Below are 25,438 nucleotides of genomic sequence, written 5' to 3' on the forward strand. Positions count from 1 at the left end.
AGATCGAATGAGGCTATGCACACAGAACTCCTAGGATAGGGTCTAGCGCCATAAGGTACCGCTTACAAGGTGCGGGCAATGCGTGCAATCAGTTACACAATTTAACCCACATGTGCTGAGCAACCAAGACAAGTACTGGGGCCAAAAGAGAATTCATTCTACACTGTATTCCCTCTTTCTTTTCTCTACCGCTGTCCAGTTTTGCAAGTCTCCTTCCCAGCTTCCCAATACTTTGACTTTGGCACTTCCATGAAGTGTCGCCATGTTCCTAAATGCCCCTGGTCCTGCAGCCATCAGCCCCAGCAAAAGAGCCTGGGATGAGGTGGGTAGTAGAAATAAAGCTGCCAATGCTCTGCCCTGAGCAGCACATTTACGAATAACTGAGATGACGCGACAGAAGGCAGAATTCTATATTTGCCGAAGACAGGAAGGTGACAGGAATGATTAACTTAATAGAAGCCCAGAAAATCTCAACAGGAAGGAGGCATGAACCTGATCTAAGAAGATAAAAATTAAACAGTTGCAAAAGTAAAGTTTTGAAGAAAAAAATCTATACTGACAGAATTGGGGTAAAGATGACATCGTTGGTGATGTGACTTAACAGAAACACGTATGGAAAATATTCAGGGCATTTTAATTTAATTGTATTTTTAATTTAAATTGAGTAAAAGCCAATAATTCCAGTGGCTATTTAAAAAGAACTCCCAGATACAATATTATAAAATTATATAAAATGAGGAAGTCAGCAACATCACTGATATCTCTTTCGAGGGGGGTGGGGGCTTGTCATATTTTAGCACATTTAGAGAGGCATTTAATAAATCTGAAACCAGGACATGTCTAGAAAAGGCAAATGTCTATATTTATATATTTATATTATGTATTTGGAAAGGGGAAATATATGTATTTATGTTCAATTTTTTACAAGTGGAGAAAATACTTGACACCAAGTTTATGATTATAGTTTTTCACTTAACATTATTGCATAATTAATTTCCCATATTATTAAGTATTCTGAAAAACTTGAGGGGCACCTGGGTGGCTCAGTCAGTTAAGCATCCGACTTCGGCTTAGGCCATGATCTCACAGTCTGTGGGTTTGAGCCCTGCGTCAGGCTCTGTGCTGACAGCTCAGAGCCTGAAGCCTGCTTCGGATTCTGTGTCTCCCTCTCTCCCTGCCCCTTCCCTGCTCCCACTCTGTCTGTCTCTCAAAAATGACTAAACATTTAAAAAAATTTAAAAAAAGTGATTACTGAAGTCAGATGCACGACCATTTAAGGTTCTTGATTCATCCTGCCAAAGTGACATTCAGAAAAGTTGTAACAGATACCGCTAACAGCAGTCTATAAGAAAAACTGTTTTATTTTAGACACAAAATACTGGTTATTACTATTACATAATCTTTGCCATTTGATAGAACAAGAATTTGCAGTATTTTAAACTATACTTATGCAATTCTCAGTGAGGCTAAATTTTATTTCATAAGCATGTTTCCAAGTTGTATCCTCGTGTGCAAATTCTTTGTATGTTTTTTGTCCATTATTTTCTATTAAAATGTTTCTCTTTCACTGATTTATAAGAATAATTTATATATCAAAGTTGCATTCTAATGCTTTTCATTGTGCTTTTATGGCATAACTGGGTCTAAAATGCTTTAAGTACTCACATATATCAATCTTTTCCTCCTATTCTTTGCTTTTACGTGACTAAAATTGTTTTATTTTTTTCTACTCAAATTGCCCAATGACTACTTTGGCTATTTTTGCCAATGATGAAGCCATCAAATTTATATCCATCAAAAGATTCATAGTACTTCTTATTAGAAGTAGACAAATAAGTACTTTTGTAAGTGCTATGCTATTGGGTTGGAGCCAAAGAACCACGTTGGTCTGCTGGGATTTCCAGGGGTGGGAGCATGAGGGTGGGGTTGTGGTCCAGGGAGGTAGATTGTGAACAGGCTGGGGTAGGAAATGGTGGCAGGGTAGAGGGGTTGGGGGAGGAGGAGGTGGGGCAGGAACATTCCAGGCAGGGGGCAAAGTACACAAAGCACAGTGCATTACAGTACTTGAGTAAACTTAGGACTCAGGGTACATGGCAGAAAGGATGACAGGAAATGTGGAAGACAGATGAACTCTAGAAGGTCTGTGTGTCATGTTGAAGGGTGTGAATTTTATCCTGGGCAGCTAGAAGACACATGGTCCCTAGGCAGAGAAGAGATCTGATCACATTTTACTTTAAAAAGGTGATCATGGCAGCCAGTGGAGGGGGTTAAGGTTCCTAAATAGTTCAGGGGAAAAAGTGACACCAGAAAGCAGCAGTGGCAGTGGATGGGTAGGAGGGGCTGGCCTGGAAGGACCTTTCAGAGGGAAAATGAAGGGGGTTGGTGTGTAATTGGAAGAAAGGGTGAGGAAAAGGAGTCTCAAAGGAAACAAATGGTGATGGCACACTCTCAGAGGTAGGGAAGAATGGACTAGGCAGGCTGGGAGCTAATGAAAATCACTGGGCTCAGCTTGGGCCTGGCTGGGTCTGATGCATCAAGGGGACATGTGGCTGGAGATGTCCAGTAGGCAGTGAGATGTAAGGTCTGGTGCTCAAGAGAGCAGTTCAAACTGGAGGCGGATTTAAGAAAAGCCAGTGTACAGCTGACTGTTGATGGCAGATGAGATTTCATGGAGCAGAGCCTTTCAGTCTTTTTTAAACTAGTGTATCCCCATACCCCCATTTGTTAAACATATTCTTTTCCATGTTTATAATCTAAAGACAATATTTTTTCACCCTCCATCCAACTTTACTATGATATTACATTAGCCTTTTCAAACTACAACCCCCCCCATCCCCCTCCTTCCTTTCATGGCTATCCCTTCCTGAGAGTTTAAAGACCAGGAGAGAGAAGACTGAGGGCAGACACTGGGAAATGCAAACATGTAAGGGACAGGCAGAGAAATAGTCTTTCTGAAGCAATTTTTGGCACGAAGTATTAAAACATCGAACTCTGCCATTGGTATTTGCCTCTTAGAAGAGTAGTTTGCTAATCTGGATGAATCTACAACTGACAGCTGTTTGGGGATATATTTGGTCAGGGAGAGAGCGTGGGTGGGAAGAAGAAAGAGGCCTCCTAAGAGCAGAATTTGTGGGAGAGCAGACTAGATTTGGCACCAGACAAGCCATCTCTGGCTACAAGGGTTCTGCTACTTGTTAGCAAGGTGACTTCAGGCATATGGCTCAAACTTTCTATCTGACTTAGCATGTCTTTCATTGAAGTATAGATAACAGTACCTCACGGGGCTATCGTATGGATTAACATGGAGTCTTGGGCAAGAGAGGGTTGTGGCCTACAGTCTGTCCCCTTCTCATTGCACCCTCTCCCCACCAGTTCTGCACTGCATGGGGCCTGGGCCAGCATTCAGGTAGTGAACACAGTCCTCAATTCTGAGCTCTGTCCAAATTCCCTGAAAACACTTTCCCCTTGCCCACCTTTTGGGTGGACCCATGTATACAGCTCAGTGCTGTCAGCTTTCCAAATGGGCCATTTAGGCAGGCAATTCTGGGATCCTGTGTGTCCAGAGTGTAATATGGGGGGGGGGGGGCGGCATGAGCTCAGGGTGTTCACTCTTGTTGGCCCTGAGGACTCCTCACCCAGGAAAGGGTACAGCTGAAGAAGTACTAAAGGTCCAGAGTGGGCCCTCTAAGGAGCCCCCAGGCATCTTACCCAGTAAGGGTGGTACTGATGTGAAGGAGCCTACACAGTACCGGTCACATACTAGATTCGCACTTAATGAAAATTCTCTCTTCCTTCATTCATCCTTCCCTGCTAGGCCCTTTTCTAGAATCTAGAAAGCCAAATCAGCAGAATGACACCCCCATTTCTAAGATCTCTGCCTCTTGGTTAAAAATCTTCTGCTCAATGGGAATGCAAGCTGGTGTAGCCACTCTGGAGAACAGTATGGAGGTTCCTCAAAAAACTAATTTTAGAACTACCCGATGACCCAGCAATTGCACTACTAGGCACTTATCCACGGGATACAGATGTGCTGTTTCGAAGGGACACATGCATCCCCATGTTTACAGTAGCACTATCAACAACAGCCAAAGTATGGAAAGAGCCCAAATGTCCATCGATGGATGAATGGATAAAGAAGATGTGGTATATATATACAAAGGAGTAATACTCGGCAATCAAAAAGAATGAAATCTCTAGTTCCATCCATTTGCAGCTATGTGGATGGAACTGGAGGGTATTATGCTAAGTGAAATTAGTCAGAGAAAGACAAGTATCCTATGACTTCACTCATATGAGGACTTTAAGAGACAAAACAGATGAACATAAGGGAAGGGAAACAAAAATAATATAAAAACAGGGAGGGGGACAAAACAGAAGAGACTCATAAATATGGAGAACAAACTGAGGGTTACGGGAGGGGTTGTGGGAGGGGGGATGGGCTAAATGGGTAAGGGGCACTAAGGAATGTACTCCTGAAATCATTGTTTCACTATATGCTAACTAATTTGGATGTAAATTTTTAAAAATTAAAAATAAAATTTAAAAAAATTTCTGCTCAGGAGATAAAAGCCTAACTTGGCCCCAAGCATCACCATACATCATTTCGTCTGCTCAGGATCCACATATCTACTCCTATCATAGCATTTATCAAACTGCAGGTGAACATCGTTTGCTTGTCTTTCTTTCTAATGGGCTGTGAGCTCCTTGAGTTCAGAGACAGAATCTTTTATTCTAGACAATTCCCCTGGCACCTACGTCAGAGCCTGACTCAGAATACATGCCCAATAAATGTCGGTGAAATGAGAGAACAAATGAATGGATGAAGGAAGCCAGGCCCTCTCCCCATGTTGGGATAGGAGGGAGGGTATAAACCAATGGGGAATGTTCCTCTGGGGATTTGACATACATTCTCCCTGCTACTCTGGGGGAGGCATTGATGTGCACACAGCTGTTTCATGCCCATAGGCATCTGGGGGTGTCTGACTTGTGGTGAGGAAGAGCAAAGAGGAAAAGGCAAACAGGCCATAAAAAAAGTATGTGTTCTGTTTGTCATATGCCCAGCTCTCGTGTCTTACCATCACCACCTAAACTCCCACCTCCCTACACCTGGATTCACTTAGCACAGCAAATAGGGTCACTGTCCTCAGACCATGACACACTGAACAATCAAAAAGAGGAAAAAAAAAAAAAAGAGAGAAGGTTCTTGTTGCTTCTCCACTCTAGGAGATGTAGTGCCTTCCAATGAGAAAGGAAGAAAAAGACTTTGCCACAGAATTTCTAAAACTTTCCCACCCCGTGGGACGTTAATGAGTCAGCTTTTTATTTGCAATGATGCGGGGAGAATAAGGAAAAGTTTGTCGTTGCCTCACAAGTTCTCTGGAATAAGTGAATCCGTACCTTAAAGCAGTCCCCATTTTGTGATGGCTGTTCTCGGAGTACTTCCTAAAGGAGCCAGTCAAGGAAACAGAACTCCCATTCCGGAACGTGAAGGATCACATAGATTAAAAGTTACCTGGTCGGGTGGCTTCTTTGAAACAGCTCACCTCCTTGTTACCATGTCTAGCAGGGGTCAGAGGGAAGTAGCGGCATATCCCCACGAGGCTGGGTAAGGGTTGTCTGGTGTTATTTCTCCCTCACGCTCAGATCAGTTACCTCATGCCCAGTCAACACTGGGCTTGTAGCAGTGATATCATTTAAAAAGCAACTGGAGCTCTGCGTCCAAAGAATTCATGCTTCTGAAGCTGAAACATGAATGTAATAATTTTGCAAATGTAAACCCTCAATTACCCTCTAGGATGGATACTCACAGTAAGTCCTGCGTCTCCCTTTGGTCCTTGTAACCCCTACTTAGTGGAAGAAGAGTAACAGTCAGTGTAGGTTGGAACAAGCTAATGTATAAAATTACACTAAGACTTTAAAAATCACTTCTTGCCTGTTTCCCTGGAGATCCGGGCTCCCCAATTTCACCTTTATCGCCTTTCTTTCCCATAGCGCCCCGTTCTCCATGCTCTCCCTTTGTAATATAGTGAAAAAATAAGTATAGAACGTAAATATTAAAGCCAAACTCTAAAATTTGGTTCGTTTGCAAGCGGCATCTCTTAAAGACCTGTGGGGCTTGTTGATACAAATATACTACTGGAAAAAAATGGCAAGCATTATATTTATATCCCCACCCCCACCCCCCAGGTACCATAATCTAATTCATGATGAGCCAGGGGTCTCAAGGTGAGGAGATCTTGAGTTACTATCAGATCGGCTGGCTACCTTCGGGAAGTTCAACTATTATAACATTCTAACCAGGGTTATCCAGTGTTTTCTATGTGGTATGTTGTAAGGATTTGTTCCTTTATCAGCTGGCTTTTAAGGATGAAAAAATGAGATTTTATGAAGTAAGCATGTTTATAGTTAGGAAAGGAAATGCATAAGGAACTGCTTTCAAATGGATTGTTTCCTCTGAGAGCTGTCAGGATGAATGACCAGTAGAAGTGTTCTTCTAAAGTTTATGTTAAGCTGTTGAGATCTTAAACCTAAGCGTTCCTCTAAGGCCCTGAAATGCTTACCTTCTGGCCAGGGAGGCCATGGCCTGTCATGCCTTTTGGCCCTGGAAAACCTTGAGGTCCTTGCTCCCCCTACACACAATATAAAGAAGGGATCATCCCATTAATTTCCCAAGATAACTCAGAAAATTCTTTGGGTCATATATACACTTACAGTTTCAGAACAGCCTTATAACATTATCTAAATTGCAGGGGAGGGGTGCCTGGGTGGCTCAGTCAGTTAAGTGTCTGGCTCTTGATTTTGGCTCAAGTTGTGATCTCCTTAGTGAGTTTGAGCCCAGTGCATCGGGCTCTGCACTGACAGTGCAGAGCCTGCTTGGGATTCTCTGTCTTCTTTGCTCTGCTCTCTGTCCCTCCCTCTCCCCTCTCAAAAATAAATAAATAAACATTTAAAAAAAAACAACAAAACAAATCTGGAGGGGACTATGTATGTCAGATGGGCTCGATTCTTTGCTAGGAAAAATTTAACTTCTGAATCTGGGGTAGAAGTGAAGGAGCTGATTTATAGCATTTGCCTATTTCTGTGTTGTAATTACTCCCACCTTGGCCAATTTCAAACTATGAACATTATATCAATCAGTTCACACATAACAAGCAGCTGTTATTTCAGTTGTGATATTAATGGTGATTTTTATAAACTTCTCTACATTTTTCTATATTTTTTAATATGCTAAAAGCATTTATTATCTTAATAATGGAGGAAATGAGGATATAATAGCATCTCTACCCAATGAATGTCAAAGAGCTGTTTATATAATCACCATATACTGTTAGTTCCAGCCCTGATAATTTTTTACTATGAATCTATTTATCTAAATTTAGTACCTCCTTAATTCAGAAAATAAAAATGTATTCATTTCAAGGACTTTAACTGCCCCCTCCTGCACCTTAACATTATCTCCTGTCCCCTGCCCCCTGCTCCCTAAACCACACAGATTTAAAGGGCTTTCATGATGTCGAGCATGAAACAGAATAACCCCTGTTCAGTATACAGTCATAGTTCTGATGCTGCTTAACTCTGAATCATTATTAGCAATGAGTCTGTGGCAAAGCTTTGTGGATTCTCCTGGTCAGGAGCTCCGAGGATTTCACCTGCTTACCTTGAATATCTTTCTCAAAGGTATACTGACCACACCTACTAGAACTGCTGGGATTCTTAATGAAAACCTCAGACTATGAAATGAGAATCAAGAATAGGGGTAGGAGTAAAATATGCATTTTGCCATGGCCTTCTAGGACTTGAGAGCCACTGCTCCAGAAGGCAAGATAGCTTGCTTGGAGACCATTGTAACTTTGAGTAGTGGCATTCCTCAGCCCCCCTTCCTAGCTCATTGGCTTTCAAGCTTTTTAAAATCAACAGAACCCTTTCTTTCAAAAAGTATTAATAATGAAATATTTCAGACACATAAAATTTATACTGAAGAAGGCAAACACTCACCTATATACCACCATATTAAAAAATGAAATGGTGCAGATAGCACTGAACCCCTGATGTACCCAATCCCATGCTCTTAACAAGAGGGGAAATCTTTTCTGAAACTGACATGCATCACTCATATCCATGTTTTTATGCTTTAACTACATATATATATTCTAAGACAATGGATAATATTTAACATTTTAAACTTCAAATAAGTGATATATTTATGCATTCAATTGTATTCTAAAACTTTTTAAAGCTTGGTTATTTATTTTGAGAGAGAGTGTCTGTGCTTGGGGAAGGAGCAGAGAGAGAGAATCCCAAGTAGGCTCCACACTGTCAGTGCAGAGCCCGACATGGGGTTCACATACACAAACCATGAGATCATGATCTGAGCCAAAACGAAGAATGGGATGCTTAACCGACTAAGCCACTCAGGCACCACACATCCAGTTTTTCTTAAAAAAAATTTTTTTAATGTTTATTTATTTTTTTGAGAGAGAGAGACACACACACACACACACACACACAGTGTGAGCGGGGGAGGGGCAGAGACAGTGGGAGTCACAGAATCCAAAGCAGGCTCCAGGCTCTGAGCTGTCAGCACAGAGCCCGATGTGGGGCTTGAACTCATGAACCACTAGGTCATGACTTGAGCTGAAGTTGGATGCTCAACTGAGCCACCCAGGAGCCCCTCCAATTTTTATTTTAAATATCAGCATTATCTGTTGGAAATTTGTCTGTGTACCTATACATAGTTCTAGTTTGTTAATTTTCTCTGCTGTACAGTACGCCATTAAATAACTCGACTATAATTTATTCATTACCTAGTGATGGATATGGTTGTTTCCAATATTTCCCAGTTACAAATAACACTTCAATAAATACGCTCTTATATATCTTTGCATACTTGTACATATCCCTAAAAGGGAACCTTTTCATTAAAACAAATCTTATATAGAGGGTACAAAATAAGATGAATATAATTGGAGACTCCTTTTGAAATGCGCAACTTTTGTTGGACCCAAGACTTGGCTAAACTTCTAGGTCCTTTTCATCTCTGCCATGTATTTCTAAATGCAAGGCAGGTATGGGGTTACAGTTTTGCCTCCTCAATTCATCTCCAGAGGACTTAGACCAAGTTCCTTACAAAGGTCAGATTGCAGAGAACTCATTTGCTGAAGGTCTTTTTCATCTTGGTAACTGTTGAGCCAAGCACAGTGCTATGGTAGAGTGGGCCCACAGTAAAGGCTTGTGCAGTATTGTGCGTCTCAGGCCTGAGGACACCCACCCCAGAAGAAGGAGTGGTGCCTCTGTTCGTTCTGTTGGTTGCTTCAGTGGTGATAGGAGACAGGCAGAGATCGCTGGTCTTCTATACTCCATTCACATTCAAGAGAAAATAGTCTTTTCTCACCCAGGAAATATGGTGGTATTGAGAGCCCCAGAACCTTGGATAGGGATTGGTGTCACTTAAATAAGCCTGAGACAGTAAATCCACATTCAGATTCAAGCAGGAGAAAGGAGAGGAGAAAAATCTGTTCTGTTTCCGAAGATTACACAGCTAACACAGGTCTGAAGAGGAATAGACAGGAATATGTGGAACACAGACCAGCCTCATTACACTTGCTGAAAAATGTGCTCTAAGAGTGGATGTGCAGCCTCATCTTGAATATGAAGGATAGAAGGGTCTGTCTACATACAGACTGGGTGGCCAGCTCACAGAGTCGTAGGCAGGGTGGTGGGAAGATGCCTGCCTGAGATTCTGCCATTCTCTGTTCTAATTAAAAAGAAAATAAGAACCAAAAGTTATATGAAATGTATCATCTTAAGACAGGTGTGTCGGTAAGGGATACTTTGGCATAGATTAGTTTTCTCATATTTTTTTGTGGGCGTGAAGGAAGACATCTTTATTCGACCAGGTAACTGGTTGAAAGGTAGCTTGAGGGTGTCAGGAAGATGCTTGAGACCGCTGCGACCTGAGTTGGGGGGGAGGGGGTGGTCAGGAGGTTTCCTAGCCAGGTGGAAGGGGATTGAAGGTTCATGAGAGAACACTAGAAGATCTACAGTCGGCTTTGTCCCAGCCCTGAAGGACAGAAGAGCACGGAAAACACAGCAGCTAGGACTGGGATATGATAGCAAATTATCACTGGGAATTGCAGTAGATGAAGCGGGTCCAGAAAGAACTTGACACCTTTCTGACAATTATTCAGAATAATTATGTCTTTTACAACTTTTTGGATCCTATGACAGCTAATATAGATGTCCAATAGATGTTTATGACTAACTAGCTTCCTTTAAGAAATTACACAATTTCCTAGCAAACTTAAAAGCTACTGTGGCCTCACTGCCAAGCCCTGAGGGAAAAACCTCAAAGTAGCCTCTAATCACGTCAGGATCAGTTCCGTGGTCAGGAATTTATTTTGCATTACTTCACATTATAGATATTTTATATGTAATTGTTAACACTGTAGCTATTCCAGGCAGCTGGGTTTCCCTATAAAGAGGCCCCTTTTTTCCCCCTTTTAATTATCAGTTTACCTTCAAAATACTTGAAATCTTCCTATAACTTTCAGACTGTACTATCTGGCTAGCAGCAAGAAGACCTCTTAATTTGGCAGAGGTGAATGCTCTCCAGTCATCTGTGTTTTTCCTTACAAGTCTCAGGAAAATGATACACAATTATATCAGCCTGGATCAGATACAACTACAGGAAAGAACCTGTCTATCTGAAGGTGTCATTAAATCCAAATTTCAAACCCAGTTTCTCAACCACCGTATCTCAGCCTTAGATTTTCATTGTTCAGATATTTAAGGTGCAGTAAGAAAAAAAAAATCAAACTCACGGATGATCAAAAACTATAAAATGAACTTCTGGCTTCCTTTTAGGGAAATTTCTAGAAACTAGAAAAGGCTGCTTTCATTTTTAAATCCACAGTAAAAAAAAATGCTAACTAATCTATGAAAGCACAATTTTTTCTCAGAGCATCATAGACCTGTGGTTGCAGCACAACCACCTAGCTCAAAATCTAAGGAAACAAAGGATCCTCTAAGGAGAGACAGGGCACAGGTAGTTACTTAGCTGCTGGAGACACCAGATGTCATACAAGCTGGTAAGAACTTAGTGAAAATTCTTAACCAATGGCTGAGTGTGGGCTAGTATAAGAAGACAGGACCTCTGGGAGCTCCAGACGCAGGGGAATTTATACCCACTCTCTCATGAGCTCTTCGGGGGCCTCACCAGTGTTCATGAGAGAGACTGGGGACAGGGCGAGTCCCAAAGCTTCTCTAGTGGTGCAGGCCCAGGGGAAGGAACCAGGTAACCCCTGTGAAAAGCACGAAGCCTCTTGTGGGACAAAAGTCTTAAGCTTCTGGGGGAAGTACAGCAAATGCTGTCACCTTTAGGGCATAGATGACCCATGGGAGCTGGAGGTAGGAAATAGAATAAAACTTGCAGGCATGGGTCCCAGATCTTTGGAGATGTCCTAACTACTTGGAAAGGGTCAGGAAACCCTCTTCATTAGAGGCCTCTTATGCATTTGCTGGAACTTGTAAAACTGTACACTTAAAAGGTAAGTAATAAGATTATAAATACTCTTTTACTAAACAACAAGAAGAGTCTTTTAAAAAGTAAAAAGAATTAATAGAACACTTGGTGAAATGAATAGGGTCTATAGAGGAAATAGTGTAGCAATGATAATTTTTTGATGTTTATAATTTTACTGTGTTATGTAGGGGAATGTAGTAAATATTGATAAATTTTGAAGGTAGGGAGTACAAGATCAGTCAAGCCAGCCTTTGAATGAAAAGCAGCTTGAAGAAAGAAAGCAGTATTAGATTAAGATGTTGACTTAGTGGGTAAATGGCAGAGTTAGCAAGACATGGTAACCTGCCTGAATAGTCATCTAAGTATTTGGCCTCAAATCCAGGAACCATTCTGTATTGAAAGGGATTATTTTCTTAGGCTTTAATGAAATGGCTAGTTCACTTTAGATGGAAAATAGTATTTTCCTGGTGGCCTACAGAGTACATATAATTGTACATGTAGACAGAAGGAGCTTATCTAGGGGCGCCTGGGTGGTTCAGTTGGTTAAACATCTGACTTTGGTTCAGGTCATGAGCTAACAGTTCATGGGTTTGAGCCCCATGTCAGGCTCTGTGCTGACAGCTCAGCACTCTCCCTGCCACTCTCCCAGTCGTGCTCTGTCTCTCTCAAGAATAAATAGACATTAAAAATAAAAAAAAGAAGAAGAAGAAGGAGCTTATCCAGGGACCCTGTAGAACAACCTAATGGTCTGGCATTTTGGCACCTCTCTCCTTCCACCTAAATTCCAAGCATAACATTCTTCTTTTACAACTAGCAACTGCCAATGATTTGTGTGTCTACATGTGAAGGACTGAGCCAGGTAATCAGAGAGCTAGACATATTCTTATTTAATCGCTATAATAACCTGGGGACAAGTATATAAGTGATAAAACTGAGGCTTTGCAATTCTTCCCCATCACCTTGGATTGTATTTGATTTCACAGCAATGCTTTCTTTGAACAGTAAATCTCTCCAAAGGTGGTTCTCCCAAAGGCTCTGATTTTCTTCGCTCAGTTCTGTCTCGGCACAGACTAGAAGCTAAGCAGTTTCTACATCTCCAGCCTGAAAATTAAGAGCCTCCAGCTTCTTCAAATCCTTATCTTTGTGGAATTGAACTCCTTTAACTTAGTATCCCATCTTGATATGTTAACATTCCCTAACACGGGCTAAGACAGCCTAATGCTTGTCCCACAAAGCAGCCCACTTGGTTGGGAATACAATCAGTGCTTACATTATTTGTGATCAGGCGAGCCTTCTGCTGGAGCACAGCCCAGGCTCACCTGGTACCTGGCCAGAATATCGTCCTAATGGGCCTAAATGGAACAACATGGCTTCATTATACTTGATTTTCATTCAAATGGTGATTGAGTCCCATTGTGTCCCATGAGAGGCAGAGAAATGGTTTACTTCTTATAGATTCAGGGACTGATTGTGAATCTGTTCCTAAAAATGGTTTAAAACCTGCACCATCTGTTCCTCCCCTCCTCTCCATGGCCCGCAATTCAGGGTCTTTTTTTAATAATCTAAGAAGTGTCAGCCATGTACAGCAAGGGTTTTCAAATCAGAGAGCTAGAAACTTCCATGAGTTGGACCAAAATGTTGCTGACGTTAATATTGATGGCTATATTCATTTCCTATTGTTGCTGTAATGAATCACCACAAATTTAGTGGCTGAAAACAACATAAATTTGTTCTCTTACTGTTCTGGAAATCAGAAGCACAAAGTCAGTTTCACTGGAATGAAGTCAAGGTATCGGCAGGACTGGTTTCCCCTGGAGGCTCTGAGGAGAGCATCTGTTTCCTTGACCAAAAAGTTCTAGTGGTCACCTGTATTCTTTGGCTTGTGGTCCCTTCCTTCATCTTCCTCCACTCCATCCCTGTGTCCACCATCACATCACCTCTTCTGTAGTCTCTTCTGCTTCTGCCCCCCTCTTATAAGGACACTTATGATCAGACTGAGGGCCCACCCAGACAATCCAGGATCACGTCCCCACCTCAAAATGCTCAACTTAATCATGTGTGCAAAGTTTCTTCTGCCATAGAAGGTAATATTCACAGACCCTCAGGATTAGGACATGAACGTCTTTAGGGGCCATTATCCAGCCTACCCATTGGCTTTTTCCCTATTCATGCAAATATGTGTATATGCAATTTAGTTTATACTCTAGGGGTGCTAAGGTAACATTTGAAATACCATAATCAGTGGGCCATACTTTAAAGACAGGTGCTTTAACACTCACTCCCTGAATTTGCTCCAGAGGGATAACGGAAACAATTTATCCTTGGGGAAATAAGAGGTATTCAAGACCTGTCATAGCTAGGAATGCTGTGCAGATACCTTACTCCTTGCACGAATGGGGTAAAAGAATCAGCCAAATGCTTTGGTAGGGCACCCTAATTCTAGAACTCATTCAAAACAGGTGCCTTCAACCCTCATCCCATAATGAAGAGTCCCTTCACTGATTTAAAAGGTTAAGTGGTCCAATCATGAGAATATGGTTGTATTTATCTTAGAGAAATCATTTTATGCAAAGTGCTTGTCAAAGTGCTTTAAAGAAAACCAGAAAATTGGAAATTGGACCAGGCTTCAGTGCATGTTTTTGTACCTCCTTATTAATAGGTAGCAGAACATTAGGTAGAATTCTATCTGAAACTTGCTTTCATTAAAACACACCATCCGATAGCAAGGTAGTCTAGGAGGAAGCAAGTAACTCCTACCAACCTCTAATCTTCAGGGGCTACTGATAGTCATCAAAAAGATTCTGACAAATTTAAATGTCCAAATTGGCCTTGTTCAGTTCACAACACTCATAGCCAAATGTGCTCAATTTGGGCATATTTCCCTCCAATCCTTTCTCTTAAACTTTTAGTCCCTGCTTCCATTTTTCTGTTTATATCTGCCAGCAGATGTTAACAGAGTTGAACAATTAGCACATGAATATTCACAAATGATCTCAACAGTCAAGCCACCAAACTGGACTGTTTGATTGCTTTGTGGACATATGTGCTCCCAGTTATGATTCTCTATCTGACTGCAGAATTGGTCCTATTTTCCAATAATAAAATTGTTCTTAGCATAAATGTCAGAATTGAATACATTGATAAGTCATAGTGCAAAGACCTTCATGGCTTCAAGGGGCTTTGCTGGATCAACTCAATTGTACACATTAATTTTGTCTGCCTAAGTAGCCTTCTGTAAAACCTGCCAAATTTCATGAAAATCTTGCATGGCATTTGGCTACACTTACTGCATAAATGATACATACAAGGAGACAAGGTCAGCTTTATGGCAGTTGCCTCTGCTAGAGACAGGAGACTTTGGAATGCTCCCCTTGCTGGCTACCTGCATAGTCCAGGCTCCTGGTTTCCCTCCTGCTGTTGACAATTTGCGTTTTACTTCTCCAGTATCTCTTTTGGTGCTCTCTGTGCCCTCAAGGTAGATGTCTGCCATGGTCCTTACTTTTGTTTTGCAATATTATCCACATGCCTGGCATTAGTAGTGACCCTATGAGGATAATCTCCACTTTTCTAATCCCCAGTCTCACCCCAGTCTCTCTGCTCTGGGTCTAACTTTATATCTGCTTTCCAGAACTTTCCACCTGCTAGCCATATCAGAACCAAATCCATCAAATACAGAAATTCTACTCGGCCAAGCCTGCTTTGTTTTCCGCCTTTCCCTCTTTGACTCCAGGCTTGGGGTTCTCTTCGTGTCCTGAGCTTCTGTGTCCTTTCTAAATACCCTCATTCCATCTGTGGGCCAGTCCTGGCCCATCAAACACATCCAAGGAGTTTTCCCTGACCCACTCTCGCCCCAGCCATGAGTAATACCCCACAGCATGCCACACCTCTCCTGTGGCACATGTCTAACGGGTTTGGGCATGCACATCTTTCTGTCCTACTTAAATTCCCATAGTAGATTCTTCATCTTCTTTGTCTTTCTACCTTCTGAAGTACCCATTTCAGGGCCCTGCATATCAAACTGAGCTAGATGGAGTGGATGTGGAGGTCTGCCACCTTGTTGGTAGAAGTTGTCTAGGCACCATACACCCTAAACTCTGTTTTTATGTTCACAAATCCCCCACTCCCAACACACACACACACACACACACACACACACACACACACACACAGGTAACGAGGTGCCTCTCTGGTTAATATAAGGCAAATTCCATGATAAGCTTTCGGGATCAATAGGGAAAACAGATAACAAAAAAGATGTGTGGAAGTGCTGGCAGAGACTTCACGACATGGGTGCTGAAGGAGGCACTTACAAGCACGTCATCTGGCCTGGAGTGTGGAGCTGTGTCCTGACCACTTTAGCAGTGCGGCCAGGGTGTGGGGACGACAGGAGGTGCTGATCTGTATGGCCACAGCTGCTGCCACAGCAGTGGGACAGGGGCCTCCTTCTGCAGGGCCTCCTAGCACAATGGTATAAGGGTCTAAGTCTGCTGAGTGAAGAGATGCCATGAAATGTTGTATGCTTTTCAATTCTACTTCTCTTTTCCATGGCTCAGTTGCTTAGCAGACAAGAATGGATCCAGAAGTAGTGAAAAGGGCAAAGCCTCTTTTCCGCTGATTTAATACGAGGGCAGGCTGAATAATGGCCCCAAAGAAATGCAGGTCCTAATGCCCAGAACCTGTGAGTGTTATACAGAAAAAAAAGTTTTGGCAGATGTGATGAAGGATCTGAAGAGAGATTTTGATCTCTTACTCGAGATTATCCTGGATTATAGAGGTGGGTCTTCAATGCAATCATAAATATCCTTACAGGGGCGCCTGGGTGGCTCAGTGGGTTAAGCGTCAAACTCTTGATTTAGGCTCAGGTCACGATCTCACAGTTCAGGGAGCTGGAGCCCCGTGTGGGGCTCTGCGCTGACAGCATGGAGCCTGCTTGGGATTCTCTCTCTTTCCCTGTCTGCCCCTCCCCTTGCCTCTCTCTCTCTCTCTCTCTCTCTCTCTCTCTCTCTCAAAATAAATAAATAAATAAATAAATAAATAAATACCCTTATAAGAGGGAGGCAAAGGGAGACTTGACAGAAGAGAAGATCATGTGATAGAAACAGTGCAAAGCAGAATCAGAAAAGATGCATATCACTGACTTTGAAGACAGACAAAGGGGCCAGGAGCCAAGGAATGAATGCAGGAGTGTGGCTCTAGACCCTGGAAGAGCAAAGAAATAGATTATCAGCGAGACTCCCTGTCAACATTTGGTTTTTGCCCTGTTAAGTTTCATTTTAGACTTCTGGGCTCCAGAGCTGCAAAAGAGTAAGCTGGTGTTGTATTAAGCCACAAATGTGATAATTTGCTACAACAGCCAGAGGAAACTAACAGAGACACCGACGTTCTCATTTCTCCCACTTGTAGCAGATCAGACCACAACACATGGCATTTTGCATTAAATTACCAAAAAATAATTTGTCTCAGAAATCGTTTGTATTTCAAGTGTCACAAAGTGACAATTCTAATATTAAAATGAGGAGGCCGTGAGCAGCGCTTAGGGTGGCTCTGGGCTTTGTGGAAAAGTTTGAGAAGCTGTGCTTTTCAGTAGCCTTTCTCCCTTCAGGAGAGGAAGCAATGTTGAAAAATAATATTTCACACACCAAAGGGAAGGTTGTTCAATATAGCACATCGCTTTTGCAGGATAGTTGGAGACTGGTAGAAGAAAATTATGAACTACTAAGGATAAGGGTTCAGAATGAATAAATCCATCCCTTTTAAACCTGCCTTGGTTCAGGGTGCATGGGTGGCTCAGTTGGTTGAGAGTCCGACTTTGACTCAGATCATGATCTTGGGGCTTGTGAGTTTGAGCACTGTGTCAGGTTCTGTGCTGACAGCCTGGAGCCTGGAGCTTGCTTTGATTCTGTGTCTCCCTCTCTCTCTCTCTGCCCCATCGCCCCCTCGCACTCTCTCTTTCTCTCTCTCTCTCTCTCTCTAACGATAAATAAACATAAAAAAAAATTTCAACCTTCCCTGCTTCAGATTCACCTCACCCATGGGTTAAATTGTTACAATAGTTTAATGCATGCCTTTACTTCAGCTCATGTACATCTATACTAAACATTCTCAGTTGTGGGGCCAGAGAGAGCTGCTAGCATGCAAGGGAGAGGATATTTCCAATGGCACAAACCACCTCTTCCCCCCACACCACCATCTAAAAAGGGAACAATGAGTACAGCTGAGGATGGAGTGTTCTGGATGTGGGAATGGTGTGGAGGCAGAGGAATGAGAAGCCCTGCCCCAAGCTGTCACATACTAAAATATTCAGCTGGGCAGGTCACTCCTGTCCTTAAAAAGGACAAGGTTTACACCCAAGACAAATAAAATCATGTGTCTACACAAAGCTTACACATAGGGGTTCATAACAACATTATTTATGACAGCCAAAAAGTGGAAATAACCCGGTGTTCACCAATGGACAAATGGACAACCAAATATGGTACATCTCTACAGTGGAATACTATTTGGCCACATAAAGAAAGTTCTAGTACAACATGAATAACCTTTTTTTTTTTTCTAAGTTTCTATTTAACTTCCAGTTAGTTAACCTACACTGTAGTATCAGTTTCAGGTGTACAGTTTAGTGATTCAACCCTTACAATACCCAGTGCTTATCAGGGCAAGTGCCCTCCTTAATCCCCATCAACATGGATGACCCTTGAAGACATGATGCTAAGTGAAAGAAACTAGCCACAAAACACTACACATTGTGTGAGTCTGTTTATAAGAAATGTCCAGAATTGTCGAATCCATGGAGACAAAAAGTAGATTAGTGGTTGCCAGGAACTAGAGGTTGAGTGGGAAGGGAAAGGGGAGTGACTATTATGGGACAGAGGGTTTCTTTTGGGGATGATGGCAATGTCCTAAACTTAGGTTGTGTTGATAGTTGCACAAATCTGTGAAAATACAAAACTTCACTGACTTGTTTACTTTAAACAGGTGACATGTATGGTATGTTAGTTATATCACCATAAAACTAAGTTTTTAAAATAAACAAACCCTTCCAGGCTTTTCTATCATCAGAGCAATGGCTCTTCAACTTTGGTATACATCAAAAATATCTGTAGAGTTGTGAAAACAAAGATTACTGGCCTCCACACTAAAAGTTACTGATTCATTATGTCTAGGTGGGGCCCAAGACCTTGGATTTTTTAAGTGTTTATTTATTTTTTGAGAGAAAGAGGGAGAACGTGTGCACGCACACAAGCAGGGGAGGGGCAGATAGACAGGGAGACAGAGGATCCTAATTGGACTCAGCCCTGACATCAGAGAGCCCAATGCCAGGCTTGAACTCACAAACCATGAGGTCATGATCTGAGCCGAAGTCCGATGTTTAACTGAGCCATCCAGGCACCCCAAGAACTTGCATTTTTTTAAAATATTTGTGTATCTTGAGAGAGACAGAGTGAAAGAGAGAGAGCGTGTGCATGAGTGGGGGAGGGGCAGAGAGAGAGGGAGAGACAGAATCCCAATCAGGTTCTGTGCTGTCAGTACAGAGCCTGATGTGGGGCGTGGTCCCACGAACCGTGAAATCATGACCTGAGCCAAAATCAAGAGTCAGATGCTTAACCGACTGGTCTACCCAGGTGCCCCAAGAATCTGCATTTTTAACAGGTTCCTAGGTGAGGCTGATAGAGCTGGTGGGGAGCCCCTTTGGGAATCACTGACTGATAGGCTCCAGCCGAAGCTCTTTAGCTTGGCCCTAATGTCCCTTTACAGACTGGCCCTGCGTGTTTTACCAGTTTATTCCTCTAAAGTCTTCCTCTCATCTTAACCTTATCTCATAAAGATCTAGTTCTAGTTGGGATGAGCACTGGGTGCTGTATGGAAGCCAATTTGACAATACATTTCATATTAAAAAAAAAAAAGATCTAGTTCTAGTTCCCCACCAAGTTCTGGCCATCTATTACACACTGGGCATTGATTCATCCCTAGCATCTAGCCCAGTGCCTGGTGCATAGAAAATATTCAATTAATGATTTAAAAAATTTTTTACATTTATTTATTTTTGAGGGACAGAGAGAGAGAGAGAGAGACAGAGCACAAGTGAGTGAGGGGCAGAGAGAGAGGGAGACACAGAATGCAAAGCAGGCTCCAGGCTCTGAGCTGTCAGCACAGAGCCTGATGTGGGGCATGAACTCACAAACTGTGAGATCATGACCTGAGCTGAAGTCGGATGCTTAACCGACTGAATCACCCAGGTGCCCCATAAATGTTCAATTAATGTTTTTGAACCAGTGGTTGGTCCCAGACCACCCCAGTACCCTTCCATCTCACATGAACAGATAACTACCCCTCCTAAAGTCAATGTTACCCCCTTATTGAAATTCCCTGGGATAGGGGACATAAAGAAAAAGGAATAAGAAAGCAAAATAATACTCATGAGGTATAAACCTTAAAATTCCAAATATACCAAACTATATAAGCCATGCATCCTTGGGCATATAGCCAAAGGGAAGATTCTAATTAGAGTTAACTAGCCTCAGTATTCACCAACTTGAGAAACACCAAGAGGAAATGCATGGTGAGAGTTCTTTACATACTTAACATGAACAGAAAAGTACAGTAGGCAGCTTTATACATAAGCAGAAGGTAGCAGCTCCAGCTGTCACAATGAATGTGTCTTGACTGTCACACTTTTAAGTGTGAAGGCTGGTAAAGATGATGTTTACTTTATTTCATCACCATATGACTCTGGGGAAAGGGAAACTGATTTAGGCTCTATGTGACATGTTTAATTATATCAAAAAGAAGGTATCGGGGGCTCCTGGGTGGCTTGGTCGGTTAAGCGTCCGACTTCGGCTCAGGTCATGATCTCACGGTCCGTGGGTTCAAGCCCCACGTCGGGCTCTGTGCTGACAGCTCAGAGCCTGGAGCCTGTTTCAGATTCTGTGTCTCCCTCTCTCTCTGCCCCTCCCCTGTTCATGCTCTGTCTCTCTCTGTCTCAAAAATAAAATAAACGTTAAAAAAAAAAAATTAAAAAAAAAAAAAAGATATCAATGTGACATTCAGCCAGGTCTCTCCTTAGGCCCAATGTATTTCCTGTCAGTAGGTTTGGTGACAACTGTTAATGTCACCAATGTGTGGTGCACCAAAGAACAGGCCAAAAGATGAATTGCTCCAATGCTTTATCCCATGGTCTCCTTTGGCTGCACCAATGACACCCAATCCACCCACTATGCCAACACTCTTGCGGATCAGGCCCCGGCCATCCTGGAACTCAGATAGCTGCTCTCCCCATGTAGAAATTCTGGAGGCGGTGTTGACACTTGTATTTGAGATGTGAATTATAGGACCTATGCCTCTGTACTGTCCTCCTAGTTGTTTTTTTTTTTTTTTTTAATGTTTATTTATTTATTTTGAGAGAGAGAGAGAGAGAGAGAGAGCAGAGGAGGGGCAGAGAGAGATGGAGAGAAGATCCCAAGCAGGCTCCTCATTGTCAGTGCAGAGCCTGATGTGGGGGCTCTATCTCACGAACCATGAAATCATTACCTGAGCCAAGGTCAAGAGCTGGACGCTCAACTGACTGAGCCACACAGGCGTCCCTGTCCTCCTAGTTTTATTACCTGTCAAAAAGATTATAGCTCCTGAGAGACAGTGGCATTCTGTAGACTGATTTCCTCTACCAGGAATTAAAAGCACAAAAAGACCAATAACTAATTGTCCTCTCACAGCGTGTCTTTCACCAGAGGATTCACAATAGTAGCTCTTCTATGTGTCTCTGGATATGCTATGGGGATTAAAGAAGTAATATTTATAGACCCATGATTTTTTTTAAATTTATTAATGTTTATTTTATAGACAGAGAACAAGCAGGGGAGGGGCAGAGAGAGCCAGGGACAGAATCTGAAACAGGCTGCAGGCTCTGAGCTGTCAGCACAGAGCCTGATGTAGGGCTCGAACCCACAAACCATGAGATCATGACCTGAGCTGAAATCGGACACTTAACCGACTGAGCCACCCAGGCACCCCTAGACCTATGAATTCTTTAGGTGAAGGTAGGCTTATTTCATTTACCATAAGGTTCTCCGGGTTGATTCATGTTGTCACATATAGCAGAATTTCCTTCTTTTGGGGAGGCTGAATAATATTCTACTGTGTATACATGCCACATTTTCTTAATCCATTCATGCTTTGGTGGGCATTTAGGTTGTTTTCCTATCTTGGCTATTGTGAATAGTGCTACAGTGAACATAGGAGTGCTAAGTGAAATAAGCCAGTCACAGAAGGACAAATCCTGCATGACTGCACTAATCTGAGGTAACTAAAACAGTCAAGTCATAGAAGCAGAGTAGGATGGTAGTTACCAGGGGCTAGGAGGAGGAAATGAGATGTCGTTCAATGGATATAATGTCTCAGTTATGCAAGATGAGTAAGTTCTAGAGATGTGCTGTATAACATAGTGCTTATAGTTAACAGTGCTCTCCTGTATGCTTAAAAATGTGTTAAGTGGGTAAATCTCATGTTAAGTGTTCTTACCACAGTAAAAAAATGAAAACAATAGCTGAAAAGAATAAATTTGTTTTTTAGAAAATGGAAATGATAGGGGCACCCAGGTGGCTCAGCCGATTGAGGTCTGACTCTTGATGTTGGCTCAGGTCATAATCTCACAGTTTGTGAGTTCAAGCCCCACATTGGGCCATGCATTGTCAGTGCGGAGCCTGCTTGGGATTCTCTCCCTCCCCCTCTCTCTGTCCCTCCCCTGCTCATGCTTGTGTGATCTCTCTCTCTCTCTGTCTCAAAATAAATACATAAAAACTTTTCTAAAAAGTGGAAATGATAAAGGTATCCAAGAATATTTTTTGAATAAAATAAAGAAAATTACATTAATGTTAAAAAGCTGGAAGAAAAAGTACAATAACACCTACTTCCTGTAGGCAGTTGTCAATCTCATCCATTTATATGCCCTCTTTTCCTTTCTCATTACTTCCAGCGTGATAGGAACTATTCCCAATGATTCAGACTCCACTTTCAAAAAGGCAGAACTAACTCATCTATGGAAACTTCGCTTTTGATTTTTCCCGGCAAAACTCCTCTAAGCTGTCTTCATAAGCTGCTTACTGAGAAGCTGACAGTTGGCCGTGCTGTACCACAGAACACACAGTTGTGGTTGGCATCTCTCAGGTCAAGAAACAGAATTGAAGCAACGTGAAAAGGTCCATAAAACCACAGTCACCTATAAAAGCCTACCTTTCAAAAACTCTATTAACAAAGTTAACTCCGGTTTTAACTGCGTCATACTTCCTTCAAGGATAAAGCAAGAAAACATGTGAGTTAAAGTTTAACAGTAAGAGACAAATATACATATAATGAAAGTGTATTCACAGATTTTTATAAGCCTAGACTCATGATCACAGTGAAGTAGGAAACCACATCAACAAAGTGGCAGAAACAAAGTCACAGGCAGACAGATTTCAGTTCAACATAAAGAAGGAAAGCCTACCAATTATAGCTATAGAATAAGCCTTTCAACATACAATGAGATAGAAATACTAGCACAAGTATGAGAAAATACAAGAATGTTCTCTGCAGCATTATATAAGGAAGGGAAATATATAAATAAATTATGTTACATTTGTGTAATGGAGTGCTACATAGCTGTTAAAATGTATGGTCTTTATGTATTGATTTGCAGGGCCATCCATGCTCTATTAACTGAGGGTGGGGAGCAAGTTGGGAAAATTACATATAAAATTATTTTAAAGGCTGTTGTGCTGTATGTGTGTTTACACATGTAGTCAAAGCTATGGAAGCTACCCATCAAACAACAAACAGTGGTAATCTGTATGGTAGGACTGAAGGGAAAAGTGGGAGACTTTCACAACTTTGCATGATTATGAGGTATTTAGATTTGACACAGTTTGCATTATTCTCATTTTAAAAAGTAACATAGTTTGGGGCGCCTGGATGGCTCATTTGGTTAAGTGTCCAACTCTTGGTTTTGGCTCAGGTCATGATCTCACAGTTCCTGAGATTGAGCCCCATGTGGACTCCACACTAAGTGTGGAGACTGCTTGAAATTCTTTCCCTCCCTCTCTCTCTGCCCCTCTGCCGCTCACGTGCGTGCATGCATGTGCACACACACTCTCTCTCAAAATAAATAAACATTAAAAAGTCCCAGAGCTGGGCACCTGAGTGGCTCAGCCTGTTGAACGGCTGACTCTTGATTTCAGTTCAGGTCACAATCCCAGAGTCATGGAATGGAGACCTGCACTGGGCTCCACACTGAGTGTGGAGCCTGCTTCAGATTCTCTCTCCCTCTCCCTCTGTCCCTCTCCCTGGGTGCGTGCTCTCTCTCTCTCTCTAAAATAAAAAATAAAAATAAATTTAAATTTAAAAAAATATTAAAAAGTAGCAAAGCTTCTTGAATTTGCTACCAGCCCATTGGGAAACATATGAGAGAGGTGCAAAGCTTTTACTCCCTGGAACATCCAAGCAGAGTGTGAATGGCCAGATGCCCTTTAGAATATTGTAGGATAGATTCTTGTGTTGGATGGAAAAGAAACGAGTAGAAGCACCTTCTAATTCAAAAAACCATAGGCATGCCTCTAGCAACTCCTTTCTCTTTGGCATCACGAATACTGCCCTGTTCACTAGATCTTTTCCATTAGCATACAATACATATACATACATACATACATACATACATACATACATACATACATAATATATACACGGAATCTCTCCTATCTTACAAAAAAAAAACACTTCCTTAATCACACATATCACTCTATTACTCCTTCTCTATGACCTCATTTTCAAAAGTATTGCTGATGTGCTCTGTCTTTATTTCTCGCCAGTGTCTCTTTTTCATGCTTTTTATTTTAAAGTAATTCTAAACATAGAGAAAAAATGCAATAATAATATAAATATTTCCCACATTCCCTTCACCCCAATTCACCACTTGTTAAGATTTTCTCACACTCTGTGTGTGTGTGTATTGTGTGTGCGCATATACGTGACTTTTGTCAAGGTCACCAATGACTTCCATGTTGTCAAACCCTATGACCAATCTTCACCTTGCAGACAATAAGCAGCACTGAGACTAGATGACCACTCTCTCCTTGAAACACTTCTTCCGGTAACCACTTTCTCTTAATTCTCTGGCTACTACTCTGGCTACTAATCCACAGTCTCCTTTGTTGCGTCCTCTTCATCACACAAACTGTCAAGTGCTGGAGAGCCTAGGCCTTGTCCTTAGATCTCTTCTCTCTCTACATTCACTCCCTACATGTCCTCATCCACTCCTTTTTTTTTTTTCAAGTTTATTTATTTTGAAAGAGAGAGAAAGAGAGCATGAGCAGAGGAGGGGCAGAAAGAAAGGGAGAGGGAGAATCCCAAGCAGGCTGCACTGACAACGTGGGGCTGGATGTGGGGCTTGAACTCATGAACCTTGAGATCATGATCTGAGCTGAAACCAAGAGCTGGACCTTAACTGACTGAGCCACCCAGGTGCCCCTCCCATCCACTCTTACTTAAGACTTTAAATACCATCTCTAGATTGGTAAACCAAATTTATATCTCCTGTGTTGATCTCTCCACTGAACTCTAGATTTCTTTCCCCCCAAATCTATTTAATAGGCCCATTGGAGGTTTTAGCTTTACATGTCCAAATTTAAATTTCAGAGTATATGAATTGATTTCCTCCATACTTGGCCATCCCCATTTTACTATAGTCTCTCCCTCCCAGCTCAGAAAATGGCAACCCCATCCTTCCAGTTGTTCATGTTAAAAATCTTAGTCATCCTTGATTCCTTTGTTTTCCACCCCACACTCAACCCAGAATCCAAACACCCCTTCCCATTTCTATCATTACCACCTTTGGTTAAGCACCACCATCTCTCACCTGCACTTCGGCAATATCTTCCTATCTCAACTCTA

At 42.0% G+C, this 25,438-nt stretch overlaps 1 protein-coding gene across 1 annotated transcript in view; it reads right to left on the reverse strand.

Annotated features, from left to right (window-relative positions):
* The window catches only part of COL28A1 (collagen type XXVIII alpha 1 chain), a 174,193-nt gene that overhangs the window by 20,496 nt on the left and 128,259 nt on the right, over positions 1-25,438 (reverse strand). Inside the window, exons 28-30 of the mRNA XM_053898079.1 lie at positions 6,561-6,629; positions 5,933-6,013; positions 5,808-5,843 (exon numbers count right to left, since the gene is read on the reverse strand). Of these exons, the coding sequence (XP_053754054.1) occupies positions 5,808-5,843; positions 5,933-6,013; positions 6,561-6,629 (186 nt within the window). The remainder of the gene's footprint in view (positions 1-5,807; positions 5,844-5,932; positions 6,014-6,560; positions 6,630-25,438) is intronic.

Source organism: Panthera pardus, unplaced genomic scaffold (genome assembly GCF_024362965.1).
Source record: "Panthera pardus isolate Hobbes unplaced genomic scaffold, ASM2436296v1 HiC_scaffold_8, whole genome shotgun sequence".
NCBI lineage: Eukaryota > Metazoa > Chordata > Mammalia > Carnivora > Felidae > Panthera > Panthera pardus.